This window comes from Marmota monax, unplaced genomic scaffold (genome assembly GCF_021218885.2).
Source record: "Marmota monax isolate L192 unplaced genomic scaffold, Marmota_monax_Labrador192_F-V1.1 WCK01_AAM20220418_F8-fsc00284, whole genome shotgun sequence".
Classification (NCBI taxonomy): Eukaryota; Metazoa; Chordata; class Mammalia; order Rodentia; family Sciuridae; genus Marmota; species Marmota monax.
In genome coordinates this window covers 839,465-856,494 of record NW_026694275.1, presented here as the reverse complement: position 1 = coordinate 856,494, position 17,030 = coordinate 839,465, and the positions used below count along the sequence as shown (strand labels likewise).

The following is a 17,030-nucleotide window of genomic DNA, read 5'->3' as shown; positions in this document are numbered from 1 at the left end:
AATCAGAACAATTGATGATCGTCTTCAAGGAATTAGTCCAATTCACTGTTATGTGCATAAGGATTAGAGCCCACTGAAGTTTGATCCCATGTTCTACTGTCAAATACCATTCTAAATGATATAAAGGATCAGTTATGGGGGTCCTTCCAGCATAAGCATAAGATTCAGGGAGATTGAAGACTTGAATAAAAGGACCATGAGAGAAGAAAATCAGCACAGTAGTGAAAATCCTCATCTGGCAAGAGAATACATTTCCTACTTCCCACATCAAAGTGGTGGTAGGGGATTAGTGTTCCTAGCCCACTGTAATGGCTGACTTCTAAATCTGTCCTCCCAATGAATTACGTATGCTTCCTAGTATTCACAACCTTGTATAGTTCTTTCCCCTTGAATCTGTACTGATTCTGTGACTTAATTTTAACACTGCATGACTTCTGATGCTAAGACATAAGAAGTCTTATAGCTTCTTCCTGGGCTCTTGGAACTCTAGGTAAAGATAGCCATGATATAAGAAGTCCAACTACCTTGAGGATGCTGTGCTGTGAGGAATTATTATTAGACAAACAAAGAGAAAGATGCCTGAATAGCCTCCAGCTGTTCCAACCATTCCCAGATTAGGCCACAGGCATGGGAGTGAAGAAAATATATTAAATACTCAGCACAGCTAAGCTTTTAGAATCAAAAAGTTTAGAATCTGAAGTTCAGATGACTCTAGCAGTAGCCCTTATCTGACTGCAACCCTATGAGATCCCAAACAACAACCACCCAAGTTGAACACAATAAATCTATAGAACTATGACACAATAATAAATTAGTGACTCATAACACTAAGTTTTAGAAAAGTGCCTGGCACAAAGCAAGCCTCAAATAATTGATAGCTATTATAAAGATGATGAAAGTTCCTACTAAGTCCAATATTCAAAACCATTATTTTTCTCAATCCTCATTCTTTACTGTTCAAATAAATTCTATACATGCATTTTATATTATTTACTACCAGCTCTTCCTGGACTCTGTATCATCTCGTGTCTGTTGCTACCTATCTATGTTCTTCTTCTGCCTTCCTGTTCCCACTCCCACCCATAACCAATTATAAATCCTTAGTCTTCCTTCATTATGTCTTTCACTTGTTTCTCCTTTTTCATATCCTATTCTGGAATCTCTGAGAATATGATGCCTTATTTGTATGGTTTACAACAGGAGTTTATTTGTATAGCTTATGGCTTCATTGTGGACATGTTGAAAAAAAAGATAGTTCCTCAAGATAGTGAGTAATTTGCCAGCCTAACACTAAGATGGGTAAGAAAACAAAAACTACAAGAGGCAGTTAACCAACTCAAAACAATATTAATTTAATGCCAAATGTGTAGTCATGAGATTCAATGGTTTTGTCTTCATAAATCATCCACTAATTAGCCCCTCTTTGGTGATAGAAAAATATTCTATTGGTTTCATAATTATGAGCCAGTATTTCCCATTAGGCTGTAAGATCTTTATTTAATCTCTGTGTTTTCACTGCCCAGCAACAAAATGGTATTTTACTGTAGAAACTCAGATGTGAAAAAAATGAATTTCTACTGCTATCAACTTAGTTCAGGCTCTGATCACTTCATATTGAGCTACTTGCAACAACTCTTAATTAATCTCCCTACTCTTAACTGTCCCTCTCGTTTTCTTACATATTATTGCTATTAGCATAATAGCATGTCACTATCCTATTTGAAAACTTTCAATAGGTCCCCCTTTGCCTCCATCACAGTTTTTTAACCTGATATCAACTCTGATGTATACTAATAGCTTTATGTTTGATTAAACTCTTTATATAAAATCTAAGCTACAGCCTCTTTGATCTATTAATCATCATATTCTGAATAGACCATGTTGTTCCCATACCTACTTATGCTAAAGCCCATCCTACAAATGTCCAAACTTCTCCTTTCCATTTACTTAAATCCTACCCTACCTTCACAGTCTAGATCAAGTCACACCTTCATAGAAGCCTCTATGATGTTACCAGTCCATAATGGCAAGGTCTTTTCCTGCATTGCCTTAATTGTTTTCTTTACAAATACCTCTTTCTGGAAAGCAAGATTTATAAGATTCCTGAAAGCAGTGCCTATGTCTTCCACATGGTGACCTTTGCTTAAAAGATGCTAAATATTTTTTTAAATACCTTTAGTTATAGATGGCACAATACTTTTATTTTATTTATTTATTTTTAATGTGGGGCTGAGGATCAAACCCAGTGCCTCAAACACACTAGGTAAGCGCTCTAACACTGAACTACAGCCTCAGCCCCTAAAATATGCTAAATATTTTATTGGACAAAATTATTGTACCCAAACCTGCCTTGTGCTCAGTCTGACCTTCCTGCCAAAAATTCCTAGTCCTTTACCTATGCAAATCTAATCCATTTCTAAATTCCTACCTCTTCAATAAAGCATTTTCTGATTAATAGTAATCTTTTACTCTCTTCTCTAAATTTATATAGTTTATCCCCTATACTATACATTTCTCAAATCTTGCATTTTATTGTTAGTTAATTGATCAAACATATATATGTTTAATTTACCATAGCAGGCTGTAATTTCATTAAGAGGAATGTCTATTTCACATGTCCTGTTTATCTACAACCAAACCTCAAACAAAATGTCATATTATGTACATTTTCATTGATAAAATAAGCTTCAATGTACCAAATATGCTAAGGAAAATTGAACTCTAAAGAAATCAATCATTTAAAAATCCAACTCCTCTTCCCACGTCAAACACCCTAAAAACATGTCCACCAAAAGACACAAACCATCTATCCCAAGAAAATATACTGAAGATTCAAGAATTAAGTATATTTTCTGTGCCACCTTCATTTCCTACATACTGGATCTATGATTCCTAAAAATAAATTCATTTTAAAATTTTCATTACAACAAAATCTTCGAATGTCCATAGAGTATATCATATGGATGTTTAACCTCAAACAGAAGAGGAGATGAAAGACCTACTGTAATAATTCTTATCAACAGTCAGATAAGATAGTAGCTGTCACCTGGGAATATCCATATGAACATCATTAATGAAAATCTCAGGGGCCAGTGAATATTTGCTTTAATTTCTTTGTGGCTAATGATGAAATTATTATCATTATCTAAAAGTTAACTTTTAGATCTAACTCATGAAGGAATTGTTGTTATTGAGAGGATAGAACTCTCAGTATTGAACCTATCTTATTTTCTATACATCTAGCATGCCATTTCTGCAACTTCAAGTACTTGTATTAGAAGAATATATTTAATTTACTTTTAAATTTTTACTGTATTCCTAAGTATGAATTTACTGTATCTTTGGGCCAAAAATTTGTTGGAGATAAGCAATTCCTATTTTTATAATTTAAGTCTATAGGAATATATCTCCCATGTCAAATTTTCTCTGAGTACAACTTTTCAGGAATTCATTTAATAAGTAGAGTTGGAGAGAGCTCAAACATATTTTATTATATTATCCAACAGTATGTTCAAAAACTATTACATTAATAAAATAACATCAGGCCTTGTGCCACAGGAAGGCTGGGGGAACAAAGTGGTTAAGCTGCAAGATATTCTGTTATTCTTCTTGATGAGCATGAATAAATTGCTTCTCCTCTGTCTCCTAATTCTGACTTTCAAAGATTCTGATCTTGACTTTCACAAGCCAGATGTTGCTCTCCTCTGTTCCTGATTTTAGTCTGGCAATGTCAATTTTATTTCCTACATTCTTGTTCTGTATTTTTATTTGCTGCATGATTTTCCTAGATCACTATGTATAGATTTTTAAATTCTATCTTGGTAGTTTCATTCCAATTCAAAATAACTTTGATTATTTGATTTGTTATTACTGTCACTGGAATGAACAGTAATTCATTAACCCTATCCAATCAGTAATTAAAGGAAGGGCCCTAGCCCTTTCACCAGTAAGAACATAAAGATCTATACTAAGATTAGAACAGGAAAATTTATGTCCCCATACAGATAGGAGTCAAAGGAAAGAAAAAAAGCTAAAAACAGGTTATCTGTTTGGATAATAAGTTCTGATGTGATCTTTTAAAAACATTTTCATTACAGTCATGGTAACTTTGTAGAATTAAAAAAAAAGATATAATGTTTTAAGAGAATTAAAGCCCAAGGTAAGGAGAGAATAACAGTAACTTAGTTGCTATAGTAGAATTCAGGGCCCAGGATCAAAAACATTTGCATTATAAGGGACTAAAAGAATCTGTGAAGGAGACAAATAAATGGGGATGGGTAGTGAAGACTGGAGACAGAAAACATTCTGATTTTTTAAACAGGCAGTACATTCCCAAGCCTTGCTAAAAGTAGGGGCCACAGAGCAATAGTTTTAGCATAACCTGGGAACATGTTAGATCATACCCGCTTCCCTGACCTACTGAATTAGAATCTGCATCTTAACAAGATATTCAGCTAATCATATAAACAGTAGTTTGAAAAGCACTAAACAAGATATTCAGCTAATCATATAAACAGTAGTTTGAAAAGCACTAAACACAAACCAGCAAGGATTCTCTGAGAAAAGGGCAAGACAAATTTGTTTTATCTTTTACAAGTTTACATAGAGGGCTGGGGTTGTAGCTCAGTGGTAGAGTGCTTGCCTCGTATGTGTGAGTCACTGGGTTTAATCCTCAGCATCTCATAAAAATAAATAAATAAAATAAAGATGTTGTGTCCATCTAGAACTAAAAATATTTTTTAAAAAGAGTAAACAAATATAATCAACCAATTTCAGAAAAAAATGACTCACAATAACAGAATCAAAACATCCACCCGATTTTCTAGAATCTAAAGGATATGCTCTTTCCTTAAATAATACCATATACTATGAGGACCTCATAAGCATATAACCTGAAATTGTATACTCTATAAAAGGTGAAACTTGAACTAGGAGCAGTTGCACATGCCTGTAGTTCCAATAATTCTGGAGGCTGAGGCAGAAAGATCACAAAAAATTGAGGCCAGCCTAGGCAACTCAGTGAGATCCTCAGCAATTTAGTGAGACTGTCTCAAAACAACAACAAAATAATTAATTAAAAGAATTGGGGATGTAGTTCAGTGGTGAGGCACCCCTGGGTTCAATTCCCCAGTATAAAAATGAAATGAAAAAAGGTGATGCTTGATTATAAAAGTTAAAATTTTAAAAAAAGATCATCTAAAAGATAATGGTATTTTCATCCATTTTTAGGTATTCAAAATTTTATGTATTCAATATATACAATACCAATACACATAATATCTATGTATTCAAAATTTTATTTCTGCATCAAAGTCAATCATCAGAAAACTACGTTAGCTTAGTCAATTGCAGAAATGCATTCACTTTCTAACAGTCACTGTTCTTGCATTTAGCTTTTGTTGCTAAAAACAACTTCTCTACATACATTATACTGATGTTTTTGCTATAAAATTATTATTAAAAGCATTGTCCATTATGCTACTGCTATACCACCTACAGATGTTAAATGTGCAAAAAAAAAAAAAAAAATGAGCAAAGAAGACTGGAAGAAAAATCACCTTTCAGATATGAGGGTTTTTTTCCCCCCCAGTGTCGGGGATAGAACCCAGGACCTCACATGCCTGCTGGGAAAGCACTCTACCACTGAGCCATATCCCTAGCCCTCAAACTTTGTTATTAACTGAATGACAGTGACGCATGTTAATATAGTACAAACAGGCAAGAAAATATAAGCTATATTTTAAATTTAAAGTCTATAAATATGAATACTTAATTTATTAAAGTTTCCCTCTGAAATCAATGATTCCATTTTGAAATAGAAACCCAAAACCCCTTCTTCTACACCAATAAGTCAATATCCACATAGGCTTATAGAGAGAAGCAGATACATGAAATGAAATGTAGGTACTGTTATCAAGAGGAAGACAGAATGAATGAATGACAGAGGGCTAAAAATAACAAATGTCTACTACATCTAATATTCCAAAGTTGTCTAATTAGGATTCAGTACCATACTACACTGAAATCCAATTCATTCAATTTGTAGCTCATTATTCATATTAGCAATATTAATTGAGAAAGACAAAATGATGTTTTCATTATCTTAATGTTGAAAATCAGAAAACTTTTAGAATTCAATCTTTAAAGCCTATGATTGTGAGCATGGAGTTCAGGTAATCATTTCCATCTCTGGAAATCAATTTCAGCACAGGAAACTGAGCCAGATTACTCCTTACCAAATGAGTTTCCCAAAGAGTGACTTCATTAAGAACATGTGAATTAAATTTTACATCTGTGTTATTACTTAGGGGCACTTCTGCAGAAAGAGATTCAGAATGTTTATATAGGTTGTCATATTCACTGAAAAGGTCAAATAATTGAGGTGAGGCAAGGATTTTTCCTTGGATGACAAACAAGCTGAATTTGCTCAGCAGTTCAAAAAATATCTCTTCAGCACCTGTCATAAATGCTGTGTTACATTATCCAAATCTCCCTTTCAAGACTAAAGTATTTATTCTCCATTGTTCTTTGGTAACTTGCGAGGTTGAAAAGAGCTACCATACCCACTGGATGGCCAACATCCAATGATAACCAAAACAGGGCTATAAGGCTCAATCCTCTCACTTTAACTGAGGACAATCCTGAGGGACCATCCCAGCTTCAGAGATCCTCGTGAGTAAAGGTAGGCCTTGTCACAGTAGTTCAACCCAACTCCTCCTTTTATTTAGTTTTGCCTCTTTTCCTTCCCCTCACAGATGTTGATTCTGAGAACACACCTTAATAAACCATTTAAACAAACCTCAATCTCAAAATCTGCTTCCAGGGCAACCCAACCTGTGACACGCCACATCCAACTAAGCCCCTCTAACCTACAAGAAACAGTAGCAACTATTGCATTGAGCATCCAATAATTTTAAGGAGGTATGATCTCTGTTGCAACCACAGAATAATTATTCAGTGCACATGTATAATTACTGTATCTACAAGTTTTATGTTTAGCTTTTTAGGACAAATGTTACCTGGTGAATTATACAATCAATATGCCCAAGTTTTATTGCCTTAAAAATACTGCCACCTTGGATTTAAGTTTTAAAACAAGCTTTATTTTAATGCTAACCATTGCAGAAATACTTTCTGTAATTATATTTAAATTATTTTGACCAATCTACATTAAACTTAAGACTCAGGCACTATGTTCAAAAGTTCTATCATATAAAAGTTCTCATTGACACCACAAACAAATATGCCTTATAGGACAGTGTTATTTATTATGTCTGTGCAACAGAAAATACCACAAAAAATTATAATCTTCAAGCAACCTGTCTGATAAATTCTCAGCCATATTTTCAATGTGCCAACTAACAGCATTTCTGTTTAGCTTTCCACTTGAAACTTAAGAATACACGTGTTGTTATTTCACTCAATAGATGTTCTTTTGTAAATGTGTATCAGTAAACCTAATGCCTGGCAATCTTTTTCCTCAATATAGCTACATTTTACAATAGGATTGCTTTTTTTTTCCGCTTTCCAAAGTAAACTCAGTAGAAATTTTGCTCCTTTTCTTGAATTCAGTTTTTCATTACATACCTTGTCTGTGCACTGGTCATAGTTTCTATTATATTTTATTGCATAAAGTGTTTTTAAGTTGTAGTCATGCCAGGCACAGGGGCACATACCTATAATCCCAGCAGCTCAGGAGGCTGAGGCAGGAGGATCTCGAGTTCAAAGCCAGCCTTAGAAACAGTAAGGTGCTAAGCAACTCAGTGAGACCCTATCTCTAAATAAAATACAAAATAGGGCTGGGGATGTGGCTCAGTGGTCTAGTGCCCCTGAGTACAAACCTTAGTACCCCCCCAAAAAAAAAAGTTGTAATCATTTGATGCAATTTGTTTGTATATTAAACATACAAGAATTTCTTCTCACGGGCTGGGGATGTGGCTCAAGCGGTAGTGCGCTCGCCTGGCATGCATGCAGCCTGGGTTCGATCCTCAGCACCACATACAAAGATGTTGTGTCCGCCAAAAACTAAAAAATAAATATTAAAAAATTCTCTCTCTCTCTAAAAAAATGTTTAAAAAAAGAATTTCTTCTACTTCTATCACAAAGAAATCTGTTCTTTTCCATTTTCTTTAGAGATGTGGGTGTCATGATATGTTATTTGTCTCTTATATCTGCTATAAAAATAATAACAACATACAGAAATGATAAAAAATGGGCAACCTGACACATAGACTATGAGAGAAAATTGTATGGACTACTGCAAACTGGAGTATACATCCAATGTCTAAAGGTGGCAACTGCTACTTAACTACAAATGATTTTTGCTTACTATTTCCAGATTTTTCAATGTTATTCAAGAGAAACCAGAAAACCTGACTTTTATGTTAAATTTAATGTTCATCCATGGAAACTTTATTAGTCATTGTGATTGGCATGTTTGTTTCCTCTTTTCAGGGTTCCAAATTTTTATTTAAATTTTAAAAGCTTTATTATACTAGAACACAGAACACTTCCAATTATTTTTTTGGAAAGAAAAAGCACAAAACTTTAAAACAACCAAAACTTTAAAAAACTAAAATTAAGTGAATTTCTTTTTTGTGAACAGGATAGAGGAAATTAGACTATCTGGCTAAATAATTAGGTAGATTTATATTAGGTTCAATGATTGTTCCCAAAAAAAAAACCCAAAACATCAATTAATGGGTTGAAGTTAACCTGAAAATTAGTCTGTGCTGCCATGAGGGTTCTGGCCTCAGTTTTACCCCATTTATCAAGTTAGATTAGGAGTCAGCAACTATTACCTGTAGTCCAGCTGTTTAGTTTTATAAGTTTTTTTTTTTAGTTTTATATATTTTTTTTAGTTTTATAAGTTTCACTGGTGGATCCAGACATGGTGGCATATGCCTATAGTCAGAGCTATTCAGGAAGCTAAGGTGGGAGGATTACTTGAGCCTAGGGAGTCAAGACCAGCCTGGGTAATAGAGCAAGACCTCCTCTCAAAACAAAAGTGTTTTTGGAACATAGTCACATGTTTCACTTGTTTCGTCTATGGCTACTGTAAAAGCAATGGCAAAGTTGACTAGCTGTGACAGAAACTATGTACTCCACAAACCTAAAACATATTCTATCTTGTCATTTAAGAAGTTTGTGGATCCCTGAGGTAGATGAAGACAGGTGGCATGACTATCAAACCTGAAGATGACACAAACGAGAATGAATTGTTAATATACTGCATGATAATTGAAATTCACAAAAATCAGAACATCTAAAAAAACAGGCTATAACAATCAGACTGATATTTAGTAGGTGGGGGCTGGGGATCTACCTCAGTTGGTAGAGTGCTTGCCTTGCATGCACAGGCCCTGGGTTCAATCACCAGCACCACAAAAAAAAAAAAAAAAAAAAAAGAATGGCTACTGGGTACTTACTCAACCATAAAAGTAAAGGATGTGGAATTCAGGCATTAAGAGCAACTGGTGTTATAAAAATATTGTTTTGTAAGTCTAGTAAAATAACCACATGATGTGGCTGCCAGAAAAGATCCAATTTTTCTTTTCTTTTCTATTTTTGGTATTGGGGATTGAATCCAGGATTTCATGCATGCTAAGCACATACTCTACCTCTGAGCTACACCCACAGTCCCAGAAAAGAGCCAATTTAAATTTTGTCGACATTAAAAGAAATATTGGATCTAGAATAGTGCTGTCCAGTAGAAATCCCTGTTAAACGGAAATGTTGTCTACCTGTGCTGTCCAATAAGGTAACCATAGCTATAAGTGGCTATTGAGACTTGATATGTGGCTCTTGTGGTTAAGGGACCAAACTTTAAATTTTATTTAAATAGCTACATGTGTCTGCTTGCTACCATATTGGACAGTACAAGTTTAGAACATTTAGAACATGAAAAGTATATGTTATTGCTTAGCCACATCGGAATATTGTGTTCAGTTCAGTTACCACATTTATCCAGGAAGTAACTACATCATGAACAATGTTAAAATGAACTGAGGAAGAGCTGACAAATTAAAGATTTAGATGTTGCCATGCAGTAATCCTGGGATGTTTTACTACTAAGCAACATCCCCAGCCTTTTTATTTATTTCTTATCTTGAGATTGGGTCTTGCTAAGTGATATAGGTCCTCACTATGTTGCTAAGGCTGGCTTCAAACTTGTGACCCTCCTGCCTCAGTCTTCTGAGTCACTGGGATTATAGGCATGTGCCACCATGCATGGCCCTGATTATTTTTTAGTTACAGCTTTATTGAGGTATAATTCAGACACCATAGACTTTATCCATTTAAAGTACACAATTCAATGGTTTTTAGTATACTCTCAGAGTTGTGCAAGTATTAATCAAATTTATAACACTTTCATCATCTACAGCCCTGGATAATCACTCGTCTTTTTTCTGCCTATAAATCTGCCTATTTGGTACATATCATATAAAATAAATCTTACAATATGCATTTTTTGTGTGTACTGGTTTTTCACTTAACATGCTTTATAGTATGGGTATACCACATTTTATTTATCCATTAATCAGTTGATAGATATGTGCGTTGTTTCCACATTTGCCTATTATAAATGAAGCTGCTGTGAACATTGGTATACAATTTTTTTGTGGATCTATGCTTAGAATTTTCTTGGTTATAAACTTAGGAGTGGAATTTCTAGATACTATAGTTTGGATGTGCTTTGCTCCCCAAAGGTTCACGTGTTGGAGGCTCAGTCCCCCGAGTGGCAGTGTTGGCATGGTGCGGAACCTTTAAGCAGTAGGGTCTAGTGAGAGATCCTTAGGTGATTGGGGGTGCTGTCCTCTTAAAGGAATACTGGCGTTCTGGAGTAAGTTCTCACAACAGTGAGTTGTTATAAATCCGGAGCCAGAAGCTTAGTTTGTCTTTGGCTTCCAGTATTAAAATGTGACCACTTGCTCCCACACACACACTCCCACTGTTGCCATCACCCATGATATGATAAAGTCAAGAAGGCCATCACTAGAACTGAAGCAATGCCAGTTGCATGACCTTGAACTTTCAAACTATGTGCTACATAAGTAGCATGCCACAGATATTTTATTATAATGACAAAAAGCTGACTGATATACTGGGTCATATGATAACTCTGTTTAACTTATTGAATAAATAACACAGTTTTTCAAAGAAGTTGCACCATCTTACATTCCCACCAACAGTATATGAGGATTACAATTCTCCACATTCTTGTCAATGTTTGCCATTATTTTTATTCTTATTTTTTTGGATGGGGAATTGAACCCAGGGGTGCTTAACCACTGAGCTACATCCCCAACCCTTTTTATTTTATTTTATTTTTTTGAGACAGTGTCTTGCTAAGTTGCTTAGGGCCTTGCTAAGTTGCTGAGGCTGGCTTTGAACTTGTGATCCTCCTGTCTCAGCCTCCTGAGCCGCTGGAATTACAGGCAGATGCTACCATACCTGGCTGCCATTATCTTTTCTATTATAGCTAACCTAGTAGATGTGAAATGTCTTCTCATTGTGGTTGATTTGCATTTACCTGATGGCTAATGATGTTGAGCATCTTTTCAAGTGCTTATTCCACAGTGATTCTTAAGACATTAAAGTTTGAGAATCACTAAAATGTCTATACAAACTTCAAGGTCCCTTTTGACATTAATAATCCCATGAAGATAAACACAGTGAAGCATATAACTTGTAAATATGTATCCATCCATCCTTCCTGTTCTACAGGACTGGCCTGCATTTTATTCTTTTTATTTTATATTAAAATATTAATATGACACTTTAAAATTAACTTTATTATTGAATAAAGAAGTAGTACCATCTTCTAAACTGTTCACCACAATGATAAATACTGTGCTCTCAAAATATGAGTATATGCCTGTATATATTCAGTATATGTTAATGAAAACCACAGAAAAGGTTAAACTTTAGAAAAAGGAAAATCAATTCTTCTGTACCTTTCATGATCCATCAGCAGTTTAACAATATTCAGACAGAAGTCTAAAGACATATCAAAATGTAGTATTTCCATGACAGCTAACAAAGTGAAAAAAATACAATCATCATATCAGTTTCATTTTTTTAAGAAAACTTAGCTATTTTCATCACCTTTCCTCTAGTCAAAATTTACATACTAAATGTTTGCTATATACCATATTTTGCCTAGCAATTTATAAAAATCTTTTTTAAGTACTAATATCCAAAGCTAGAAAGAAGGTAGTGTCATAGGCAAAGGAACCTGGTACCATCCTTTTGAAAAGCAATTTGGCAATACTACATGCTAAAAACACCACAGTTAAGACCTTGGAATCTGAAGTCAGGTGAACCTAAATTTGATATCACTTGCCACCTGTATGACCATAAGCAAAGTACTCAACTTTTTGCACCTTAGATTTGTCACCTGTGAAATGGAGAATATATTACCAATTTCTTAGTTTTTTGAGAAGACTATATAAGACAATGTATTGAAATTATATGTACCTAGCACTTAATAAACATTACACTCAATAAATGGCAGTTATTATTACTGTTATTCACATTACTTCAGAAATTGCACTACTGAAAAGTCATCTGAAATAAATATGGGAAAAGGTTTTTGAACAAAAATGTTAAAATCAGTATATATTATTATTTTTTAATATTTATTTTTTAGTTGTAGTTGGACATAATACCTTATTTTACCTATTTATTTTTATGTGGTGCTGAGGATCGAACTCAGGGTCTTGCACATGCAAGGTGAGCGCTCTACTGCTGACCCACAACCCCAGCCCCAAAATCAGTGTATACCATAATAATAGAAAGAAAAAATAACCCAAATATGCACTATACGATAGCCTTAAACTGTTATGCAACCATTAATATTGCTGAATATAAGATAACATGGGAAATTGAATATGCACTGATTAAAAAATGTTTCTAAGACTAGTATGTGAAAAATTGGAAAACAAGGTTATATGTACTATATGATTATAATTCTGTAAAACACACAAGAAAAAAAACTGAAAATGCTAAGTGACTGTGTTTAGATTCAATGTGTATTCTCTGTGCCAGGCACTGTCTTGCTGCTGTAAACCCAGAAAACAACACACAAAAATCACTGTTCTTAGAAAGCTTATATTCTAGATGGTAGAACTATGGAAATTTTAGTATCTTCCCAAATCTTCTTTGATGAGCATGTGATATCCTTTCATAATAAAAAAACTGTATATTTTTAAATTTTCACTTTTTTTCTATAAAAAAATATCAGTAGCCTGGCATGGTAGCACATGACTATAATCCAAGAGGCTTGCAAAGTGGAGGAAAGAGGATTATAAATTCAAGACCAGCCTGGGCAATTGATCAAGATCCTGTCTCACATGAAAAATAAAAGGGCTGGGGATATAGCTCAGTGATAGTGCACATTTGGGTTCAATCCCCAGTTCTATATTTTAAAAAAAACAGTGAAATTCTAATGACAGTAATTATGTTAACCATTGTAAGAGTACAGAACTTTTACTAGTAAAGAAATGAAGCGACTAGGGCTGGGGATGTGATAGAGCACTAGGGTGTGCCACGCCCTGGGTTCAGTCCTCACTGGGTGTAACACCTACCACAAAATACTATAAAATGCAAATTTCATAATTATCTCAATACATAAAAATAAAAATTAATTTTATTATTTTAAAATATTAAAAACTTGGATTCAGGGAAGTCTCCTAATTTTTAAAAAATATTTATCTTCTAGTTGTAGTTGAACACAATACCTCTATTTTATTTATTTATTCTTATGTGGTGTTGAGGATCGAACCCAGGGCCTCGCATGTGTGAGGTAAGTGTTCTACTGCTGAACCACAACCCCAGCCCTCCTAATTTCTAATCAAACTTTGTCACTCTAACAGTCTCCAAATTGAGTTAAGTAAAAACAATCAAGGAAAAGAATAATTTCACTTTACCTTGCTTTGTTTTGGATTTTTTTTTCTTAGACAGGTATATGAGAAGCAGACCTTAAAGTGAAATTATTCTTGGGGCTGAGGATTCAGCTCAGTGACAGAGCACTTGCCTAGCACGTGAAAGGCCCTTGGTTCAGTCCCTGGCCCTGAAGAAAAAGGTAATCTTTTTTTGTGGTGGTAGACAACTTCAGAAGGTTTGGGCAGCTATAATTCTCTGCTGGACTAAAAGAAAACTGATTGCTTTTATTCAGCTTTTTTTTAAAACCACCTTTTAAATTTGCACCTATTCTTTATTCTGATTCTTCCTGGTTGGTAATCTCTTTCCTATGTGATCAGTTTCTTTCTCAGCCACCACCAAATTATATCTATTGTTAGTATACTACAAAAGATCTTGTCTTCAACAAATTGGTGATATTTCAAAATTGTGTACTCTTTATACACAGAGATGATACCTTCAAGGAGTTCTTCATTAGGTGTTTCGCCTTTCAAGAGGATTCTCATCTTTAAGAAAAGCCCAGCTGGATTTAAATGTGCCTATTTTAGACAAAGAAACCACAATGATATTATAACTCTGGAATGTAAAAGACAATTTTCAAGTAATTACCTGCTTTATTCAACCACTGAATGATGACTCAGGATCAAAGGAATTCAAAATCATAAAAATCATATAATAACATCTGGTCTATTCCTGAGGATATTTTCTGATATTTTATTCAATCTAAACAAAATAACATGAGGAAAAGAATATGCAAACATTTCCATAGAGTGACAGATATTTAGTGGCAAGGTCAATTCTTAAACTGTGTGAATCATAGATAATATTCTTCATAAGCAAAACCTCAAACATCACTTAGATTTATTTTCTTTTGAGACTTTAATAAGTAAAGCTCTTTGTAAACAATGTTAGAATGAAATGAAAAAAAATATTGTCTTTTCTACAAGATATATGTGTGTTATTTACCATTAGTAACAATTTTATCTGAATGATGTTTCCAAGTCACTGTTATCTGGCCCCAATTACTCTGTGATCTCTTTCTTGGTTCTACATTTATCTGACAGGGTACATCTTTACACAACAGGCTAAGATTAAAAGTGCAGCTTAGGCCCATAGAAAAGAACCTTCCTCTCTATAATGCCAAGTAGCCTCTACAGAAACATTGTATTCATTGGATCCATACTCTGCAAATAATTGCAGTTATTCATACATTAAGAATGAATGGGGGATGGGGCTGGGGTTGTGGCTCAGCAGTAGAGCATTCGCCTAGCTTGTGCAAGGCGCTGGGTTAGAATCTCAGTACCACGAAAGAAAGAAAGGAAGGAAGGAAGGAAGGAAGGTAGGTATTGTGTCCAACTACAACTAAGAAAAAAATAAAAAAAGAAAGAATAAACGGGGGTGGGGGGGCTGCTGCTGGTGTTGTGGCTCAGTGGTAGAGCACTTGCCTAGCAAGTGTGAGGCACTGGGTTCAGTTCTCAGCACTGCATATAAATTAATAAATAAAATAAAGGGCCATCAACAACTAAAAAAATATTTTAAAAAAGAATGAATAGGAGGAACCAGGAATGGTGACACACACCTGTAATCCCAGCAACTAGGGAGGCTGCTGCAGTAGGATCTCAAGTTCAAAGCTAGCCTCAGCAACTTAGCAAGGCCCTGTGCAGCTTAGTGAGACCCTGTCTCAAATTTTAAAAAGGGTGAGGGATGGGGATGCAGCTCAGTGGTTAAGCACCCCTCATTTGAGGTTCAATCCTCATTTCCAAAAAAAAAAAAAAGTATGAATAGGAAGGTAGGGAAAGTAAGCACTGATAATAAAAGGGTTGACAAATATAGATGACATCAATACAAAGAATAAACTAAGCCTGACAATTTCAACTATAACATTACCATTGTGTTGGTGAGTTTTCTAATACTGTAACAAAATACTTGAGATAATCAACTTAAAAAGAGGAAAGGTTTATTTTGGCTCACAGTTTTAGAGGTTTCATTCCATGGTTGGTTGACCCCATTGTTTTTGGGCCTGGGGAGCATCATGGTGGGAGCACATGGTGGAAAAAAAAAAAAAAAAAAAGCCTGTTCACCTCACTGCCAGGATACAAAGAGAGAGAAAAAGAAGGGAAAAGAGACCCCAACTCCACACTCCCCTTTAAAGGCATACCCCCAAAGACCTGAAACCTCCCACTAGGCCCCACCTCTTAAAGGTTCCACCATCTCCCAATACTGTCATAAACTGGGGATTAAGCTATTAACATATGGATATTTGGTGAACACTCATCCTAAGAATAGCAATAGCTTTTCCTATAGGCACATCAGAATGTATACTGGGTTCAAATTCATTTTACCTTCAGAGATGGATAAGTCTTATAGATTTGGCAGGCTGTTTTCCTTAAGTATGCCATATGCACACAATTTATTCCACTTTTCTCTGATTTTATTACTAAAAAATCTCCAAAAAAATGGACACTATGCTTTATTGTATCATCATGTTTTTGTTTCTATAAACATCTGCACTGTGTTGTCCATATTTCTATCTCCTTAAACTATACTTTCAGAAGTCATCAATGATTGTCTGTTAAATCTATCAGCTCTCTCCCTACTATTGATATCTTGTCTTCTCTGTAACTTTTATCACCAATGTTTCTCAGTCTTCTTCCTTAGATTTTTGTTTGCTTTTCAATAACCAGTAGTTATTGAGAAACAGGCTCCAGATACAACAAACATAACAGGGTAATTATTGGGAATCCTGTTTTGCAAATGATAACTTCAATAGCTTACCCACAGTCACGTGATAAGTGATAGAGCTGAAATTTGAATTTGAATCTGTTAGACACAAAAGACACTTAATCTATCTTGGGTCTGCATATTACCTGAAAGCCCTAAAAATAATATAATTTTTTTAGTATAAAGCATATCATATACATACACATACCTAAATATATAAAACATATATGTATAGTTTATAGAATACTATAGTTTGAATCTGAAAATGTCCCCCAAAGGTCCATATGTTAAAAGGCTTGGTCTTCAGCCTACAGTACTATTGAGAAGTGATGAAATGAAGAGATGGGACCTAGTTGGAAGAAGTTAGATCACTGGAGACATACCAA

At 34.7% G+C, this 17,030-nt stretch overlaps 1 protein-coding gene across 1 annotated transcript in view; it reads right to left on the bottom strand.

The window, feature by feature from the left end:
• The window catches only part of Tex11 (testis expressed 11), a 271,569-nt gene that overhangs the window by 152,291 nt on the left and 102,248 nt on the right, over window positions 1-17,030 (bottom strand). The window contains exons 9-10 of the mRNA XM_046467052.2: window positions 14,381-14,462; window positions 11,958-12,036 (exon numbers count right to left, since the gene is read on the bottom strand). Coding sequence (XP_046323008.2) covers window positions 11,958-12,036; window positions 14,381-14,462 — 161 coding nt within the window. The remainder of the gene's footprint in view (window positions 1-11,957; window positions 12,037-14,380; window positions 14,463-17,030) is intronic.